This window comes from Tinamus guttatus, unplaced genomic scaffold (assembly GCF_059628265.1).
Source record: "Tinamus guttatus ecotype Peru unplaced genomic scaffold, ASM5962826v1 Tinamus_guttatus_pri_ptg000010l, whole genome shotgun sequence".
Lineage (NCBI taxonomy): Eukaryota > Metazoa > Chordata > Aves > Tinamiformes > Tinamidae > Tinamus > Tinamus guttatus.
This window is the reverse complement of record NW_028288544.1, coordinates 615012-632627: the sequence shown is the minus strand read 5'-3', so window position 1 is coordinate 632627 and position 17616 is coordinate 615012. Positions and strand designations below refer to the sequence as shown.

The 17616-nt window shown below is 34.6% G+C and overlaps 1 protein-coding gene across 1 annotated transcript in view; it reads right to left on the bottom strand.

The window, feature by feature from the left end:
- Positions 1 to 17616, bottom strand: part of FIG4 (FIG4 phosphoinositide 5-phosphatase) — a 59600-nt gene that overhangs the window by 29567 nt on the left and 12417 nt on the right. Inside the window, exons 6-14 of the mRNA XM_010224769.2 lie at positions 17021 to 17169; positions 13593 to 13721; positions 11974 to 12074; positions 11443 to 11605; positions 10417 to 10514; positions 7267 to 7400; positions 5454 to 5570; positions 3960 to 4005; positions 2313 to 2461 (exon numbers count right to left, since the gene is read on the bottom strand). Of these exons, the coding sequence (XP_010223071.2) occupies positions 2313 to 2461; positions 3960 to 4005; positions 5454 to 5570; positions 7267 to 7400; positions 10417 to 10514; positions 11443 to 11605; positions 11974 to 12074; positions 13593 to 13721; positions 17021 to 17169 (1086 nt within the window). The remainder of the gene's footprint in view (positions 1 to 2312; positions 2462 to 3959; positions 4006 to 5453; positions 5571 to 7266; positions 7401 to 10416; positions 10515 to 11442; positions 11606 to 11973; positions 12075 to 13592; positions 13722 to 17020; positions 17170 to 17616) is intronic.

Genomic DNA, 17616 nt, shown 5'->3' with positions numbered 1-17616 from the left:
ATGTGTCGCATCAGTGCAGCAGGACAACAACCCAGGCATCAGTATGTGGTACACTGCAAAACATGAGAAGGAAATCGTTAGGAAATGGAGGAAAAAGAAAGAAAAGAAATTACCAAAAAGGACATAACCCTTAAAAGAGTTTCCAACAGAAACCACATAAGTACTGCATAAGCAACTCATCAACCATTTGAATGAAGCCGTCCTCAAAAAGTTCTGGAGGAAGAATACTTTTCTGAGCAGTAAATCGATGTTCATAAAAACAAAATACGCATCTGCCCAACATCAAGTACAAGATGAAGACGATTGATTAGGAAGAAGTATATGCTTAGGGACATGTAAAAATAAATAAATAAATAGTCTGCAAGCAAGTTGTGCAGAGCTCATAATGCCATGTAAGAAAATTCAGCAATTCATTTATCTATTTATTTTTTAAGTAACAGAGAAAAGACAGAAATTCTTGTTAACTTAGAACTAAAAAAGATAGTCAAAGGCAATGACAGGCAGGAAGCAGGATGTTATGTCTCAGAACCTTCACAGTCAGCCACAGGGAACTGATGAATAGACCTTCCGATAGAGGTTCACAGAACGCAGACAATTTTGAATTCATAAATGATGTTGATTAACTTGATTTGGAAAAGATCTGAAGAAATAAATTAATCACCACATACCAAATATCACCACAAACTATTAGAGATATAAGGCAAACTGGTCTTCCGCAAAAAGAAAAGTAGTCAGCTACATACAATCAATTAGCTAATGTAATTTTTTTCTAACAAATTTCTTATATAGGACAACCACTTTAAGGGGAGTACTAAGAAATACATCTTGCAGAAATGGCCCTGCACAACTAAGTCTATAAGATGACCAATCTCACTAGACAAAAAAAAATCAGATTAAGGTGCACATTTTCTTCATTCTTCAGGAAGGCTAACACAAGTGAAGTAATGACCTCAGAAACTAACTTCTACAGAACTATTGGATTGTGGTGAGTTAGACCATGAGAGAGAAATCTAAACTGATATGGAGGATGGGCACAAAATGAAAAAAGAGAAGATAAGGTTGTTCAGCAACATTTGGTAGATTAAGGAAAACAGTCTACTAAAGATCACCCTCTCTGGCCACTTAGAGGAGAGTCAATGAAGAGTCAGTGTATAGAGGAAACAGATACTTGAAATAAGAGAACAGTGGGGACTGAAGATGCAGTATGCTGAAGTGAAAGACTGCCCAATGGAGACATAAGTATAGAACATATCTGTCTTCAAAGGTTGTCAAAATATGAGGAAGGGTTTTTTTTAAAATAATCCTGAATGCAGTAATTCAGAAACGAGTATTTCAGCAGATGACGAAATAAGTTTCAGAGAGGCAGACATTTAACACAATGGAAAATGAAATGTCAAATATATCCAGAAAAAAATCTATGCTTTTAAGCCAGGTTAATAGCTACATTTCAGAGAGATAATGAGAAATAAGGTATTGGGAAAATCAGGGAGAAAAACACTACTGCAATCTTAATAGGTATGGTTATGTAGGAGATGGAAATTTAGGAGCGTTGCAGAATACAGAACAACACAGAGAGAAGACGGATGGGAAACGTGGCTACTGCAAAAAGAAGTAATGGACGAATTAAAGGGTCTCAAAACAGAGATGGGAAGGAGAGAGGCAGTGAAGCCTGAGGCAAGACAGGGAAATGCAGCCTGATGTACTCAGGAAAGCGGTAATGTAGAGGACGCTGCAGATAGTGAGTACAGAAGAGGTGGCCAAGCCTGGACCCCCTCCAGGGAAATCCCTTCTGCTGCACATACCTGCCCCTGGCACCGGGCAAGTGCTGGAAGCACTTAAAGTTTGAAGCACATTCACAATTTAAGTAGCTTAGAGATTTTATTTTACCCATGCCATTTTAATTCAAAAGCTACAGGTGTTTCTTGAAATAATTTAAGGCTACTCAAAGAAGTATGTTTGATATGCGATTTGAGAACGGCTGTGCTGAAAATTTTTCCTTGATACACAAGAAAAGCCCCACATTTTTCTGAAGGGGAAGCAGGAAATAGCAAGGGAAGATGTACTTCTACACAAATATAAATTTGGCATTCTACATAAAAGCATATATTCATTTCAGCTTTATTTTGCTTAAAGTTTTAAAGACTGTCTTTTATAGCACATCAGCTCAATTTACTTAAAGAAGAAACTTTCAAAACTTTTAAAATAAAGCCTTCCAAAACAAAGAATTATACTTTCTTCTATAAATACTTCTCCTAAATCTCTGGTCACAAAATTAAAACATATCCATGCCATACTTTATTAAAATATCTTACCTAACAGCATCTGTATCAAATTGCAAGTTGGGTTTATCAATCAGCCCCAGTGAATAGAGTTGGTAAGCCAAAGCACATTTTCCCACCATAAATTGGGCTGTGTTAGTGCGATCTAAACAGTCCACACAATTGGTTCGAAGAACACCAGTCTGACAAAGAAATCCAAATAAATAAATAATTGTTTTAATTAAGAAATTATCAGATTCATGATTTGTTTTCCCCCATTATCCCAACTCCCAAAGCCTTGCCAAATCTCAAATACTGATTTTTATGTCAATTTATGGTCTTGAGCAAAGATGTTTTCAAGCTCCAGTAATCTACATTAGGCAGCTTTAAGACCTACTTTCTGAAAAATCTTGCTTTTATCATCACACAAACTGAATTTCTCCTTCAACTCACTCAAGTGTGCTGTCACATTGCTGTGGTTCTATTGTTAGGGCATTGGGATTTAAAGTTTTCCATATCTTGGGCAACACGCCCCAACAACGTGAGCATTCTGCTTAGGACCACAGTTATGCACATATTCCCCAATGCTGCTTCTGCCATCATCCTTCATTTCAGTAAAGCACAGATAAAGAGCCTGCAATCTCTTTTACAATCTGAACAGTTGAAAGAAAATTATAAACACTGTAGTATAACAGCCTGGGGGTTTCTTCCATTCAGACATATATGGCTACATTGGAGCCAGTCATTTAAACTCCTTTCATTGTTTTAGTAAGGAAGCACTTTTTGGGTGTGATTCAGAAGATGTTTGTTGCAAGATGAGATGAACTACTTACATAGTATGCGTACAGTGACTACATCAGATATTTGGGTTGATAGATAGGTGAAGACAGTAGATACTTAGTACAGGTAAAACTTGCAAGACTAACATTAAAATCCATCTAACATTCATGTACTTCTTAATTTTAAAACATTTAAAAATCATGTCTACTCAGTTGTTTATCTACCCATAAAGAACATAGCCCTGTGGTCAGTTAGCACAGGAAAAGACACATGCCTTCTGATTTACATAACAAGATTATGAATGGTAAATCAAAAATCAATTAATGCTCCTCAAGAATATGCCATTTGTTCAAAGTACGTAATCATTACATAAAATAAATTCATTACGTTATACTTTATCTTCCTGCGTTTTTCTAACCTTAAAGAAAGTAGTATTTTCCAGTGATGAAAATTGCAAAAATACACAAAATATCCAGTAGAGGTGAGATTCCTTTTAGTCACACATTTTCACGTAGAAATATGTAACCAGAATTAGGTATGCTTATTCTCCACCTCCTGTGTCTAACATTGCTGACACTGAGGTATTATGTAGTTAGCTAAAATGCTGCTGCTTAACTTTCACTACACTGGTAGCACTATAGACTAAGTAATGGAAACAAATTTAAAATAGGCACAATCTTCAGACCACCTCCAGCAAAAACACAACTCCAGCAGCTAAGGTTTTTTGGTACCATCCAAGAATTTCAATCCTTATTTCCCAGTTGGATATCTGGAATGGATTACAATAATGCTGTTTATTCTGCAAAAAATATTAACCTGGAGGTCATCTGCTGAATCAGGGTGAAAAGGTTCTTTGTTGCTTTGGGAGTGCTCATATTTGTCTATGCAACTATGAATTAATAAAGCTTAACATTCAAATACCTGCAAGCGACCAGTGGAAACAACACAACCTCCCAATTCATTCCACCTGAAATAGAAACAAAATAGGATCACACACAAATCATTTAAAAATGAAAAAAAAAAAAATAGATCATGGAATAGGAATCCCTGAAGAGCAGAAAGCACTGGAAGTCTATGCAGCAGTAAGATGATGTATTTAAATTTTACTTCAAAAAATCTAGTCTAAGAGTGGAAATATTCAAAGGCACAAGCTCAAACAATCCTGCAGGGCCATATATTTTCTTCTCACCCTGCAAGCAGGATGTAAGCTATACAGTTTGGGTTCTGAGGACACAAAAACTGAAGTAGGTACAATGCCAGTGACTGGAAGCTGGAAGCACAATATACACTGTGGCACAAGCTGGTTGATTTAAAACTCTCCTCATACCAATTCTAGGCATACAGGCTATTTATTGACCAGTATTAATCTAACTCCATCCCTGAGAGGCAGAAAACACAAATCAGAAATTAATGACATTTTGAAGGGAACTATGCTCAGTGCAAGTAACTCCCCAACTACTGAAGTTTCTCAAATTAGCAAGGTTAATTTATGTGGTTGGAGCACTGCTATGACAAGCCCATATAGAGCTTTGACACCCACAAGACTGTCTCTAAAGAGCACAGCATTTCATGGGCACATCATCCTAGTTCATGATGGCTGGCAACCACCGTGTTTGTCGCACTGCATGGCAGGGAATAGCTCTAGGAAACAGCTCTAAGAGAGTCTCTGTAAGTTTTAGTTCTGTTTATTTCCAAATAAAGTGATGCTAAACAGCCACAAGACTCTCTCGATGAAGAACAAGAATGCCCACTTGGGTAGTGATAGATTGCATCCCTGGGCTGAAAGTTGGAACCAAAAATTTCGGTAACTTTTCATTTGGAAGGTATTTTACTTCTGAGTACTTATTCTACTTTTTAAGACTTGAGAGATTCAGCTCATTAAATCATTGTGCTTCTGAAACAGTCTAAGGAAATACAGTTTGTATTTTTCCAAGGAAAAAAAGGTTTTCAGTTCTGAATGAGTAAATACTATAAAATTTATTGGAAATACTGAAGCTAGCAACATCTAGATGAAAGGTATTTTATTAGGATGTCTTAAAAGAAACCACTTATTAAATTCTACACTTTGTTTACTGTGTTAAAATTTACTCTCAGATTTCAGACTCCTTGGTTTAAAAAGAAAAAAAACCCCTTGCAAACCTTTATACATATACATATATAAATGGCAAAGATTACAAGTTACGATTTTAAATAAGTATTCATTATAAATAACAGCAGCATAATTAATGCAGTATTATTTTTTTTTCCTAGCATTTACCTCTGACTGTAATCCCTTTTGCTATAGCTTAATAATAAGTTACATTTTTTAATATATTATTTCAGGTCTTAAAATAAGAAATGATGCCATAGACATTAAACATTCCAGGAAAACCTCCAAGCTAGAGATGCTAGCTATGTATAGAAAATTATACATACTTTTCATCTGGCCGCAAGATACTGCAGTAGGAATCAGGCCGATTTACAAAAAATCCTGTTTTCTTTACCACACTTTCTGCAATTACATTCAGTCTGTCAAGTACATTGCAAAGTTTGCTGAAGAGAGAAAAAAAATAAACACCGAATATACATTAATACTCAATTTTCACTGCTTAGAAAGATAATTTCTTTTAATAAAGAAATCATTTATTAAAACACACCATTGCTTTATTTATCTATCAGGGATTGGATCTATAATTTTCTTAATTGATAAAGACTTAGAAAGCAGAGATGATAATCTCTGAGCCATTTTCTGTACTTACTAATAAAAAATCACAAATTAGAAAAATACTACAGAATTCCAAAAGTCTCCTTGATTTTCATACCATACTAGCTTTTCTCTACTGAATTGCTACTGCTTTGCAAAGTAAGAACATGACAGATAAGGATATATGCTTAGGTTAAATTATATACCCTCATTTCATTTGCAAGGTGCTGCTTTGCTCAGTAGTGTTTGTTTAAGAGAGTGTCCCACACTTCCTGCTCAGATAAGAGCATCAGCCCATTGATGGAGAGTAACTTCTGCTTACAGCTGATTTCATTTTCAAAGCTTTTAATGCAATATTTACTTTTCAAGTAATAATACCTTTTGTTTTTTTTCTCTCTTTTAATAATTGCTTACAGTGAGGTGGAAGCAATTTTTTGGAACATTTCCACAGATACTAGTCAGAACTATCTGTTGAAGCAAGATGGATCTTATTATTCCTGTAAATGTAAATTCTTTAAGCACAGATTAACCTTATCTTCCATTTTTATGTCTCTCTGGCTTGCATAAAGATTTTAGTCTTCTATTTATATTTACATACTCATCTGCCCTAATATAAGGATAAAAATACTTAGGAGTGCTTCAAACAAGATTAAGTCTTTGCTTAAGAAGGGGCGTCTTTTGATCACCTAATCCCATTTCCTGTATATGACAGATCATTATGTCTTATCAACCTCCGTCTACATGGAATTCGTTAACTTGCATTGGGTATGTTTTCTTAAAGAAAAGTTAGCTTTATTTTAAGATTTGTTATTTAACCATAACACAAACAATTGAACATACACCGAACTATGTATGATGCCATTTTTAGGGGAAAAAATAGTGTCAAACCAAGTCAAAACTTCAAAGCAAAATACCTTCTATCACGCATACTTCTAATCTCAAATAACGTGTTCTCTTGCAATTTTTTTCCATATAATTTTATCAACCAACTTTAGTTATGATCTTGGCCTTTGAGTTATACCAGTTTTTCCATTATTTTGCTCAGACTAGCATAGTGCCAGACAGAGTATGGTTGAATTTTTGGCATTAAAAATATAGCGGACATATGCAGGCCAGAAAATTTTACATCTGGGTTGTAGATTCCTTTAAAGTAGTTATCCAGACCTACAAATTTAACAAGTTAATTCCTTGTAAATATCTCTACATTTAGGAAAACATTCTTACATTTTACATGATATTACTAGTATACCTGTTCTACTGTTCAAACTCTTAGAGGAAAAAGTTACTAAATATGCATTTCCCTTTCCCTTTTAAGGCACATACTTGTGTAAAATTGTAAATGCTCTACAATATCTTCTTTCATAACGGAGGAGGTAACCAGAAAGACTGATTGATGTAAAACCTCTTGATTTCCAAAATTTCATAAGTCAAAATATTTTCAAGATTCTCTCATCTCTCTTAAACTACACTCAACTCAGCCGATTCAGACATTTACAGCTATGTCTAAAAGCTTAAAAGCACCAGAATGACAAAGATCTTTCCCACCTTTTTGTATATTTGGCCATGTCCCAGGGAATATATATAATTGCATGCTCTGGGGGTAAAAACTGGTTGAGGTATGTCACAGCAGCAACAAGTTCTTCACTAAGAATCCTTTCATGCTTTCTCTTTTCACGTTCCTTTAACAAAAAGAAAAGGACGTTAATGCTATTATTTTTATAAACGTGTGTATGTAACTTGCATGCTTAAATATACATATATATACATGCATGCATATATTACAGATAGAAGAAGATTCTTTAGACTCTTTAACCTAGATGTCAGTGTTTTCTGTTTCATACAGATGTGGAAATAATGTATAAATAAAACCAACCATTTACATTCACGTTGTGCACAAAATTTTCAGAAAAAATATTTTCAGAATTAAACAAAATATTTAATCAAAAACATCGGCAACAAAAAATGTGCTAAAATTAGAAAGTGGGGATATTTTATGCATTTTTGCAATTGTGTTTAGAAAGTTATTTCACTTTTTTCCTAGATAATTTCTGGGGAAAACAACAAGGACTAAATAAGAAGGAAAAAAAAAAAAAAAAGAGTTGAATGATGATTGGAGCTTTCGGAGCTTCTAATCCAAATATCTATTTCAGAAGCTCTTCCCAGCTTAGAATTCGTTAGACTGCAAAAGCTTGAGAAGATCTAGCAAAGATTTTTTCTGTTAATAGAAAATAAACGGGCCATTAACGAGTGGCATCTAGCAGCACAACGTACCTGATATATAGCAGACTCATAACCCCCTTCTGTATTAGTATATACTCTATATTAGTATAGTCTATGCAGAGCTCCAACTCAAACATTTCAGGGCAAACTTTGTTACTCCTTCAGAAGTCCCCAAGCAAAAATTGAGCATGAATGGTTTCACTTTAAAGTTGTATTCTGGTGTTTACCCCTGTTAACAGATATTTAAAATGCAGCAGGCTTGCATTCAGGCAATTCTATAGACATTTTTGCATAACTAGGCCAATTACATTAAAAACGAGAGAAACACTTTATGTATTTAACGACTGATCTCTAATAATGAAGTTCACCTATCCCGACTGTGCATAATCATCTGTCGAGAAATGGAAGCCTCCAAGAGGAGGAAGAGCACAAGGAACCAGAAGTAGCAAGACAGCAGAATTAGACAAAAACAAATAAAAGAAAAACATATGCAGAAGGGAAGGTGTCCCATTCACTCTTGCCTTACAGGGCCATGGATCCAAGCAAAATTTCCTCCATTATTGATAGGAAAAAAACAGCTTTGCAAGGATTTTTTTTTTCAATTTGAATTATATTCCCAGACTATGACTATATCATATGTTGAGTTACTTCATGTATTAATATGGCTTTTCTTGCAACTTAATCCAAACTAAAACCTATCCTGAGCCCATATTATGAAAACTGTTTTAAAATACATAAGAGCGGTCAGGAATAAATAAAAGGAAATCTAATATATTCATTACTATTTACCCAGTTTGTAGGATAGAAAAGTAAAGTAGGAAATTGATTTGTGCTTCATCAGTCTTTAAGAAATCAAATAATAAAAGTACTGGAGATAGAAACCCAGAAACTCTTAGCATTTCTTTTTTTGGAAGTGGTACATGAAGTGATAAAGAAATATTAATTTTAGCATACTACTATTAAACATCCACAGATGCATTTTCAGCCACTGTATAAAAAACCTATGAATAAAAGCACATAATGAGTCACATGTTGAGGTTATGTGAGCCTAAACTTACACTAACAAGGGCCTTTGAAAGCAAGGACTGTAAATAAGCAAAAGAGAAAATAATTTTCTTGTCAACAAATCCGATCTGAAGTTGATTCCACAGCCTCTTGGGCAGTCTTACAAGTAATCCAAAACAAAGACCTTCTATAAATAGAAAATCAGTTATATCTACCATTTATGAAAACTTTGAGTTTTTAAAACCTTCCTTTTGTATATATCTCTATTTTTTATATCAGGAACTCATCCTACATGCACATAAAAGGTGCACACAGTTTCATCTGCAGTTTCAACTGCACACAGTTCTACCACATGATAAACAAAATGATAAATACTTTTAAAAGACTAAAAACAAATTATTTCATTAAACCCAAATGTGAAAACAGTTAATTAATAAAAAACTGCAATAATAAATACTAAACTTTATTAAACTCAAATACTAAACCAAAAAAAAATACCACAACCAAATAGAAACCCTAGAAATAAAAAGAATCTAGACAATTTGCAATCTGGTCTGCCCAAATGTGAAAATAAATCATTTTCTATAAACATCACGTTATTTTCTACAAGTCAGAAACCACATTACCCTGTTACTCTTTTATGGCACTGTATTTTTCAGAATATATACATATATATATATATGTATATACACACACACATACACACACATATTTATATATAAGTACATGCATATATAGATACACATGCATATATATATATATATATATATATATATATAAATACACACACAGACACACACAGGGCAGACTCCAAGGGCCTGGAGCCCTTTCTTGCTGTCCTGTTAACACTGGCCAGTCCATCCTCTGCCGTGGTGAGGTAGACCTGCCTGGCTGAGATGTTACCACATAAAATGATTGGATTGGAACAGGAGGGAAAAAAGTAAAAGATTAAAAAAAAAAAAAAAGTGAATCCCAAGTGAATCCCAATGCTCATATTTAGCCCTAGATGTTTCACTTTCATCTTCCTCCATACACAATTCTACCAAACAAAGCAAATACATAAAAATTAAGTTTTTATTGTGATATTTCAAAGAGCAAAATCAATCTCTGGTGTCTCCAACCATTGCTTTTCATGGAATCATATCATTTTTTAGCATGTTTTGTGCTAAATTAAATTTAGTGACTTTATTTGGACATTCTCCCATCTGAGCATTAATAGCAAGAAAAAAAAACAGTGAAAATTTATTGCAATAAATCTTTAAAACTTGGCAACTGATCTTTTCCTGTAGGTCTGTAGTGGATGCCGCTACCAATTTATGTATACATGCGTAGGATGAGACTTACAAGATTACAAATGGCAGATTTTCTTTCTATGAGCTCAGGGTATAACCTAACACACAGAGTCTCTACATAAATTAGTATCATATTTAAAAATAGAAAACATAATAGAATGTATTAAAAATTCTGTACCTTCACTAGATTTAAAATAATAATGGGAGAGCCGAATCGCTGAAGCATTTGGTCGAAGTGAAGAGCAGCAACATGTGCAAAAGGATCTGCCTGGTCCACTGCAACAAATGTAACAGACTATTCAAAAAGATGTCCAGAGAATCTCAGAATGGTCAAAATCAATTTTCCTTAAATTACTGCTTGCAAATATTTACCAATTCTCTCATAATTATGATATAATTATATATATTCTTCCTTTCATGTAAAGTTGCTTAAAAAAAATTAAAATGCCCACTTCGATAATTAAGGAGAGCATGAAGATATCCTTCTGTTTTGTGATGATGCCAGTAACAAAATGTACTTGTGGCTAAACAAACGGTAGGAACATTGTTCTGCTCCAAACATACAATGTATTTATTTATTTAAAATTCGACATTAGACATTTTTTAAAAAATATTCTGAGGATTAGCAGTGCTTAGTTTTAACTTTATCAATTTTATTTTCCTGTTCTAATTTGCAGTGGAATTTAGCTTGAACTGTTACAAATTACAAATCAGTGACATATACATATGCCTCAAATGTTGAGCATGCAATTAATTTGTGGATGACTGGCCCCATTAAATTTCGGGCAGACTTTTTTCATCAGGTTCAATAGGTTCAAAATCTGCAATACTTTCTATAGTATTCATAAGTAGCTGTACACAAGATAATAAGTACAAAGAAAGCAGACATTTTTAAATAAGTTTTTCGTGTTCCATTGTTGAATATGAAGTCTAATACGACAACTATTTTTTCTATTCAATTTCATCAGACGCAGCAGTTTATATGGTTAAATGTTTATACGCCATCATGTTTATTATAAGGAACACTGGCTTACCTTAAATTATAGATTCCCAAAGAACACATGCACAGGTAATTCTTTCAATTTGGCAAGTTCAATCTTCACTTACTCTCTCAGAACTTTCACTTCACTTAGAACTTTCACTTAGTTCACTTAGAACTTTCAGTGCTAATGATAAGATAGCAGGAAATATCACTTTTACATACATGTTATGGGTGGCTTAGGCATCATAGTTGAAATATCTTGAGACCAGTAAAGGGGGACAGATCCTCGAACCTGCACATAGGAAGAATAGCTCCCCGCAGAAAATGACATAACTGAAGCATCATACAGTATCTGTTCAGTTTCTACTTCATTAGCAACATCCCCCTGAAACAACCAGAAATTCACATATGATATGAACATTACATTTCAGAGTTGTATGCATTATAGAGAACTGAATGGTTTAAAAAAAAAAAAAGGGGGGGGGGGTACAGTTAAGCTATCAGATACCAAACCACGATAGTGACAGCACCACTGATGGCTAGATTCCATTTGTCCCTAACTAGAGTTAAGCAGTTTTTTTAGTTAAGAAACTGTATCATTATTTCTAAAAGCAACAACAAAAACAAACAAAAAACCTCCAGTTACCCTTCTGCTCATAGAAATAATAATAGTCATGATAACAATACCCTATTCATAATTTACAAGCAAAGCCCCAACAAATGTATCCCCAAATGAAATCACCTTTTATTTACCTCACAGTTTGCCCCCCGTTTCAGAAAACGCGTCCCTGCAAATTTGCTTGATCTTCTGGCTATCAGAGTGACATATATTGGACGACCATAAATGAGCAGTTCTTGAAAGAGAAGTTAAGGTTTACAAGTAAAATCCACTTTTTCCTTCATTTACTTTATGGAAACACAAATTCTAAAAAACTAAAGAGGTGTATTATCAAAATTAAACACCTGTGTTACTCAAATGTCTCCAACAGGTGAATAGCATTGCCAAATTCCTTTTACAGCTGGGAAACTGTAATTCCCTTTTCAAAACTAACTTCTAAAGAGCTGTGAAAATGGAACCGACATTACAATATAACAAGTATTTTTCACAACACAAGGAAGAGGAATATTTCCATTTTCTAAAGTGAAAATGAGGTGAAATAAGTACAAGACTCAACTAAAGTCACAAATACTGCTTTTGAAAATACTGTTTTTAAAACTTGGGAGCATCTATTTTCAGATCAGGTATGTTAGATATCCTGTAACTACCTGTCTGGAGGAGGTAGATGAGTTGCGACCACTTAAGTAACAACAACCGTAGGAGACAGGCTACTAAAGAAGCAGTGAGTGCTTCTTTAAAGATGTTTATTTTTCTGTTAAAACAATAAGACAGTTTAGGGTGACTTTGCCACCTTGCATATCTTTCTAAGCATAAAGGAGGCACAAGAAAGTGGGAAAGACACAATCACACACCTAATGCAAAGGCTATTAAGCAAATTAAAAAACCTCTGCAAGCATAAGCTGGTCAGCTGACACTTTAAGTAATACCAGAGATCAAACGGTAGTACACAAAAAACAGGCCTAACTACCTGCTTGGGAGCAAACCAATGCCAAGCAACATGGTAAGCATGGAAAGGCAAAACTGAATTTTGCAAGACCACCCCTAACCTTAAATTTTAACTGTATTTCCTGCCACAGTTTTTTTTGATGACAGACCGTTGAATTAACATGACACCGTTGATGATTATAATATAGTGCCTCTGTAATATATGAGATTAACTAAAATGTTGAGATGACTTTGTAATGAGAAATGCATTTGGGCCTTTTCTCCTAGTACTACAAAATACGTAGACCTACTTTATATAAAACGTACTTACAAAAAAATGCAAATGTTCTATCATTTTCTTAACTCTTTTCATATAGAAATCATAAAACGTTACCATCATTTTCAGCAGAAATGCGAAGGCAAGGATTTCTGAAAAACTGTGTTACTATTTTTAAGTAAGAGAACATTGGCAATTCAGTTCTTTGTTCAGGTTTTCTCCCCTTCCTCCGAAATACGTAAAAATGCATCTGAACCATAAATCCTTTCAGATTCTCTACTATTGATCCCCATAATACTTATGAATTGTCTCAACGATAATGCAGTCTACACATGTGAGGGCTGCACTAAAAGAGGCTAACTTTATTCCTTCTTTGGTCATAAAACCTATAAAATTAATGAAAATAAACCATGTGAACATCAAAATAAAATGTCAAAAATAATTATAAAATTGAAAAGTACTTACATAGCAACAAAGAAATGATCAAACAATTTGACACATTCAAATTTCTAAGTTCGTAAGCCAACACTTTTTACAACAGTGAAAGGATACTTGATTGCCCACAGAAGCCATGAATAATATACAGCAGCCAGTCACGGTGAACAGTATTTTTTACTACCTCCAGAAGCTTGGCATTCCACACATACTTTTCATAAGGCTTGCTGCAAATCCCAAATACACCTAGGAAATTGTTACGATAAAAATGCATTAGCACTTAAAGACAATCTTAACTGTACTGGATTATTTTTAAACTCCGGTTACTTGACCTTACTTGACAACTCAGCATATCATTTACCCACATCCCTGAAGTTTGTCAAACACAAATAACATGCCGAAGTCCAGAGTTTAAGGAGTTTTATTTTTTTTACAATTGCCAGCCAATGGAGTATTTGTGTACCTTTAATGTATGGTCATAGTAGACTTTGCAGAAGTTTCTCATACTACCAGCACTGAAGAGACTGGGAGCAGCAAAAAGATTTGATTACACAGAAAAGAATTCAAGTTGTGAATCCAAACTAAAGGAAAAAATACTCTCAAAGGAAGGCTTTATAGAGCTTTTTAATTCTGCACCACTTCTAGGTTTATCAGATGTTCTCTTGAAGATCATTTATAGCTTTGGCATCTTTTCCAAAAGTACTTTCCCTTCTCACATAATATGGACTTTTTTTTTTTTTGTAATTTGCACTGATATAAGGAAAGGGCAATTACTGTAGCCTCTAAATTAAAAATAAATTTTTGATATATATCTAGAACCTGATTCTTTACCTATTTTAAAAATTAGGACCAACTGGCACTAAAAGCTAGTGAGGCAAACTGAGAAGAAACAGGACATGAACTAAATTCTTTACCAGCTAGCTTTATTTTCTGCACTTTTTTCAAATTAAGTTTCTGACAGGGAAAGTTATATGATATCAGTAGATATGTCAATCACAGCAGCCAAATGGTCTGCTTAGAGGAAAAGATGAATTCTCCTAAAAGGCTGAAAATGAAAAACACACCTGTTGAACAAACTCTTACTACCTAGTTGCCCAAGCTTACTAATAGCTCAGGGAAAAATCAAGGTTTTGTAACCAGCATGGTGAGGGACTGCATACTTTCAGTAGGTCTTGGGCACAAAAGATCAGTGAGCAGTTCTTCCTTATTTCCAGCATTGCTTTAATGCATCAAGTTCAGACTGATTCTTCCTGAATGACAGAGGATTTTTTTGCATATGTTCTGACATAAGAACAGCCACGACGTCAGTATCCGCTGGTAACACAGTCATGTTTGCTGTCAGCACACTGCTGAAAGGGCCAAGACTCTGGCAGCTTCATCTCTCAGTGCCTTCAAAAGGACACTGAAAAGAAGATGCTGTTGTATGAACCTGCGAGGGTCTTTGTAGAGGGGGAGTTACTGCTCCCTCTACTCTTTATGGTCATTTCTGCCACTGTAGTATCTGGGAAGCCATTTTAGATCTATGACCATGTTAGCAATATCTGCTTTGCGTAGGGTTTTTGTTTTTTTTTAAGAAAAGATACAATTTGTTTACTCTTATTTTTTCCATCAGATATAGAGCATGGTACATACAGCACTTCTTACAGGTTTTTAAAAGATGGCAAAACAAATGTATATAACTAGGTAACGTAGTAAGTTCCACAAGGCTGCAATACTCCATGATTCCCTTGATAGTTTCTGCAATGAGAGTTTGTTTTCCGTTGAACTGAAATTGTCCACAGATCTTTGTCCTTCTGAGAGGACCCTGACCTGGCTAAAAGATACAGCTGTCCCCTCTCCAGGAATTAAAAAAAAAAATTGTTCCTGTGGTCAAGATGTTCAGCACCTTGTGTAATGTAAAATTTGGCTTCATTGCCATTTTGTTCCCATGGTCAAGATGTTCAGCACCTAGTGTAAAAAGTCTGAGGTTTACCAGCTGTCTTGATAATACTGAGGTGTACAGGGTACTCAATCCACAGAATTTAGAGGGATGACACAGAAAAAAAAAAAAAAGAAACTCCAACTACAGTACCAAGAAGTCCACAAGGAACATAAAATGAGAGAAAACTGAGTAGGACTGTACAAAAGTTTAAGTATTCTCCTCAGCGAGCCCTATTGTCACACATGAGCTAGAGGGGAGGACTTCCTGCTTCTCATTTGCAGTGGTGTCAGAACGCACCGCAGTTAGGGCTACGCGCTCCGCAGAAGTAACAGCACGTGGCATTTCTTTACACGTCCCCTAGAATTAGTGGAGCTGGGTGATGCTGGACAAAGGCAGGAAAAACCATTTACCATTTATCTTACAGAGGAGAAACGAGAATGATCTAACAGTGCATGCAGCCAGTGGAGGAAGTCTGCCTGACAGGTCCAATGGAAGTAGCACAGGAACCAAAACACACACAAGACAGGCAGGTGACGGCACGCTAAAAGAATGAGCAAGAACTGAGAACAAAGCACTTATTCAATGACTTCCTTGTGTAGCTGAGCACAAGGCCGCAAAGAATGCATGCCTCGCTCTAACTAGTCTAATAAATCTGGTATCCTATTAGGATTATTAAGATTAGCCCTTCAAAAAGTCAAGTCAATCTAACAAAGAAGTGTCTCATTGATCGTGAATGCACATTCAGACTTAATCTATAATATGTATCTATGTACTCAAAAGAAACTGTGTTCTATACTGCCAAAACAAACTCAATTATATCTCCACAGCTGCTTGAGATCACTTTTATAGCAACGTATTCATTAAGTATGAATCAAAGGTAACACTTATTTCAGATATTATATAATTAAACATGGGAAGAAAGTAGTGTCACATAAACAATACCAAACAGTCCAAAAATCACAATGCAATTTTTGTCGACAGTACATTTAGAAAATCAGAACAAATCACAGAACAGTAAAAACTAAAAAGATCCACTTCAACAAAATGGAATATAACCTGAAGAGTTTTGGAGAGGGCTTCTTTTAGGAAGGGCAACACGTAAGGGAGAGAGTTCTGAGCACATCAGATGTAAAGTGAAAGGTTGCAGTTTTCAACTGAAACCAGTAATTTTTTTTAGCCTTCCTGATGGTGCTTACTAAAGTTAATTCTAAATTCATAAAAATCCTTTGTCATCAATATTTTCCAACACGAAACAAAACAAGATTTACTGATAGTAGTAAACTAGCTGTTACTTCCAATTTTGTTCGTAATTAACTCCTATCAGGATTCTTACAAGTCAGTTGGAAAATCAATTGCTGAAAATGACAGCATGCTCAATTATGTCCCTGAGTTGCAATGTAAATTACTAAAACAATGATTAATCATCTGTAGAAAATGCATTGTTCACATTCAAATATTCATAATTGGTGCTTTATGTAATCTTTTATTAACTCTATAAAACTATAAGGCTATAAAACTATTGATAGATACAGAATAACTGAATGTTTCTCAAAAGAAAATTTTAATGTAATATATTATAAATGTATCCTTGACCAATCGTATTTGTTGAAATAGATTTACTTACCACTTCCACCTTGTGTTGAAAGCCCTTCATCTTCAAATATATCGAAACTTTCCTGCCGAGCCTGAGTTGCTTCAGGTTTTAGTATCTCAAGGGGCATTCTCAGAACAGTTAGATTATACTGAAGGGAATGTGAGAGATCATAGCTGTAACTGATAAAAAAGTTCACATTTATTAATAACATAGAAGCAAAGGATTTTTCTGAAACCCTTTACACTCCACCTTTACTTGCACTCCACCTTTTCTTATCCACAAAGGAAAATGACATTTAAACAAGATACAGAAATGCTGATTATGTACTAGCAAATGAAATGGTTAACTTGCAAAAGAAGCTTTATAAACTCATAAACTGTTTATAGTATGATAGCTGAAGCTTTATTTATATTCTTATTAAAAATAAAGTCTGAACATACGTTTTAAACAGAGGTTATCTACAAGCTTAATTCAGTATGTACCAAGACGTAATCTCGAAAATAAAAAATGGCTATTCTAGCAGAGATATCCACATATATAAACAATCTAATTTGTCTGAGAGGTCTGAACTACTATCTCAACTCAAAACAGCCAAAGATTTTGCATACAAATGCTGTATCCATCCT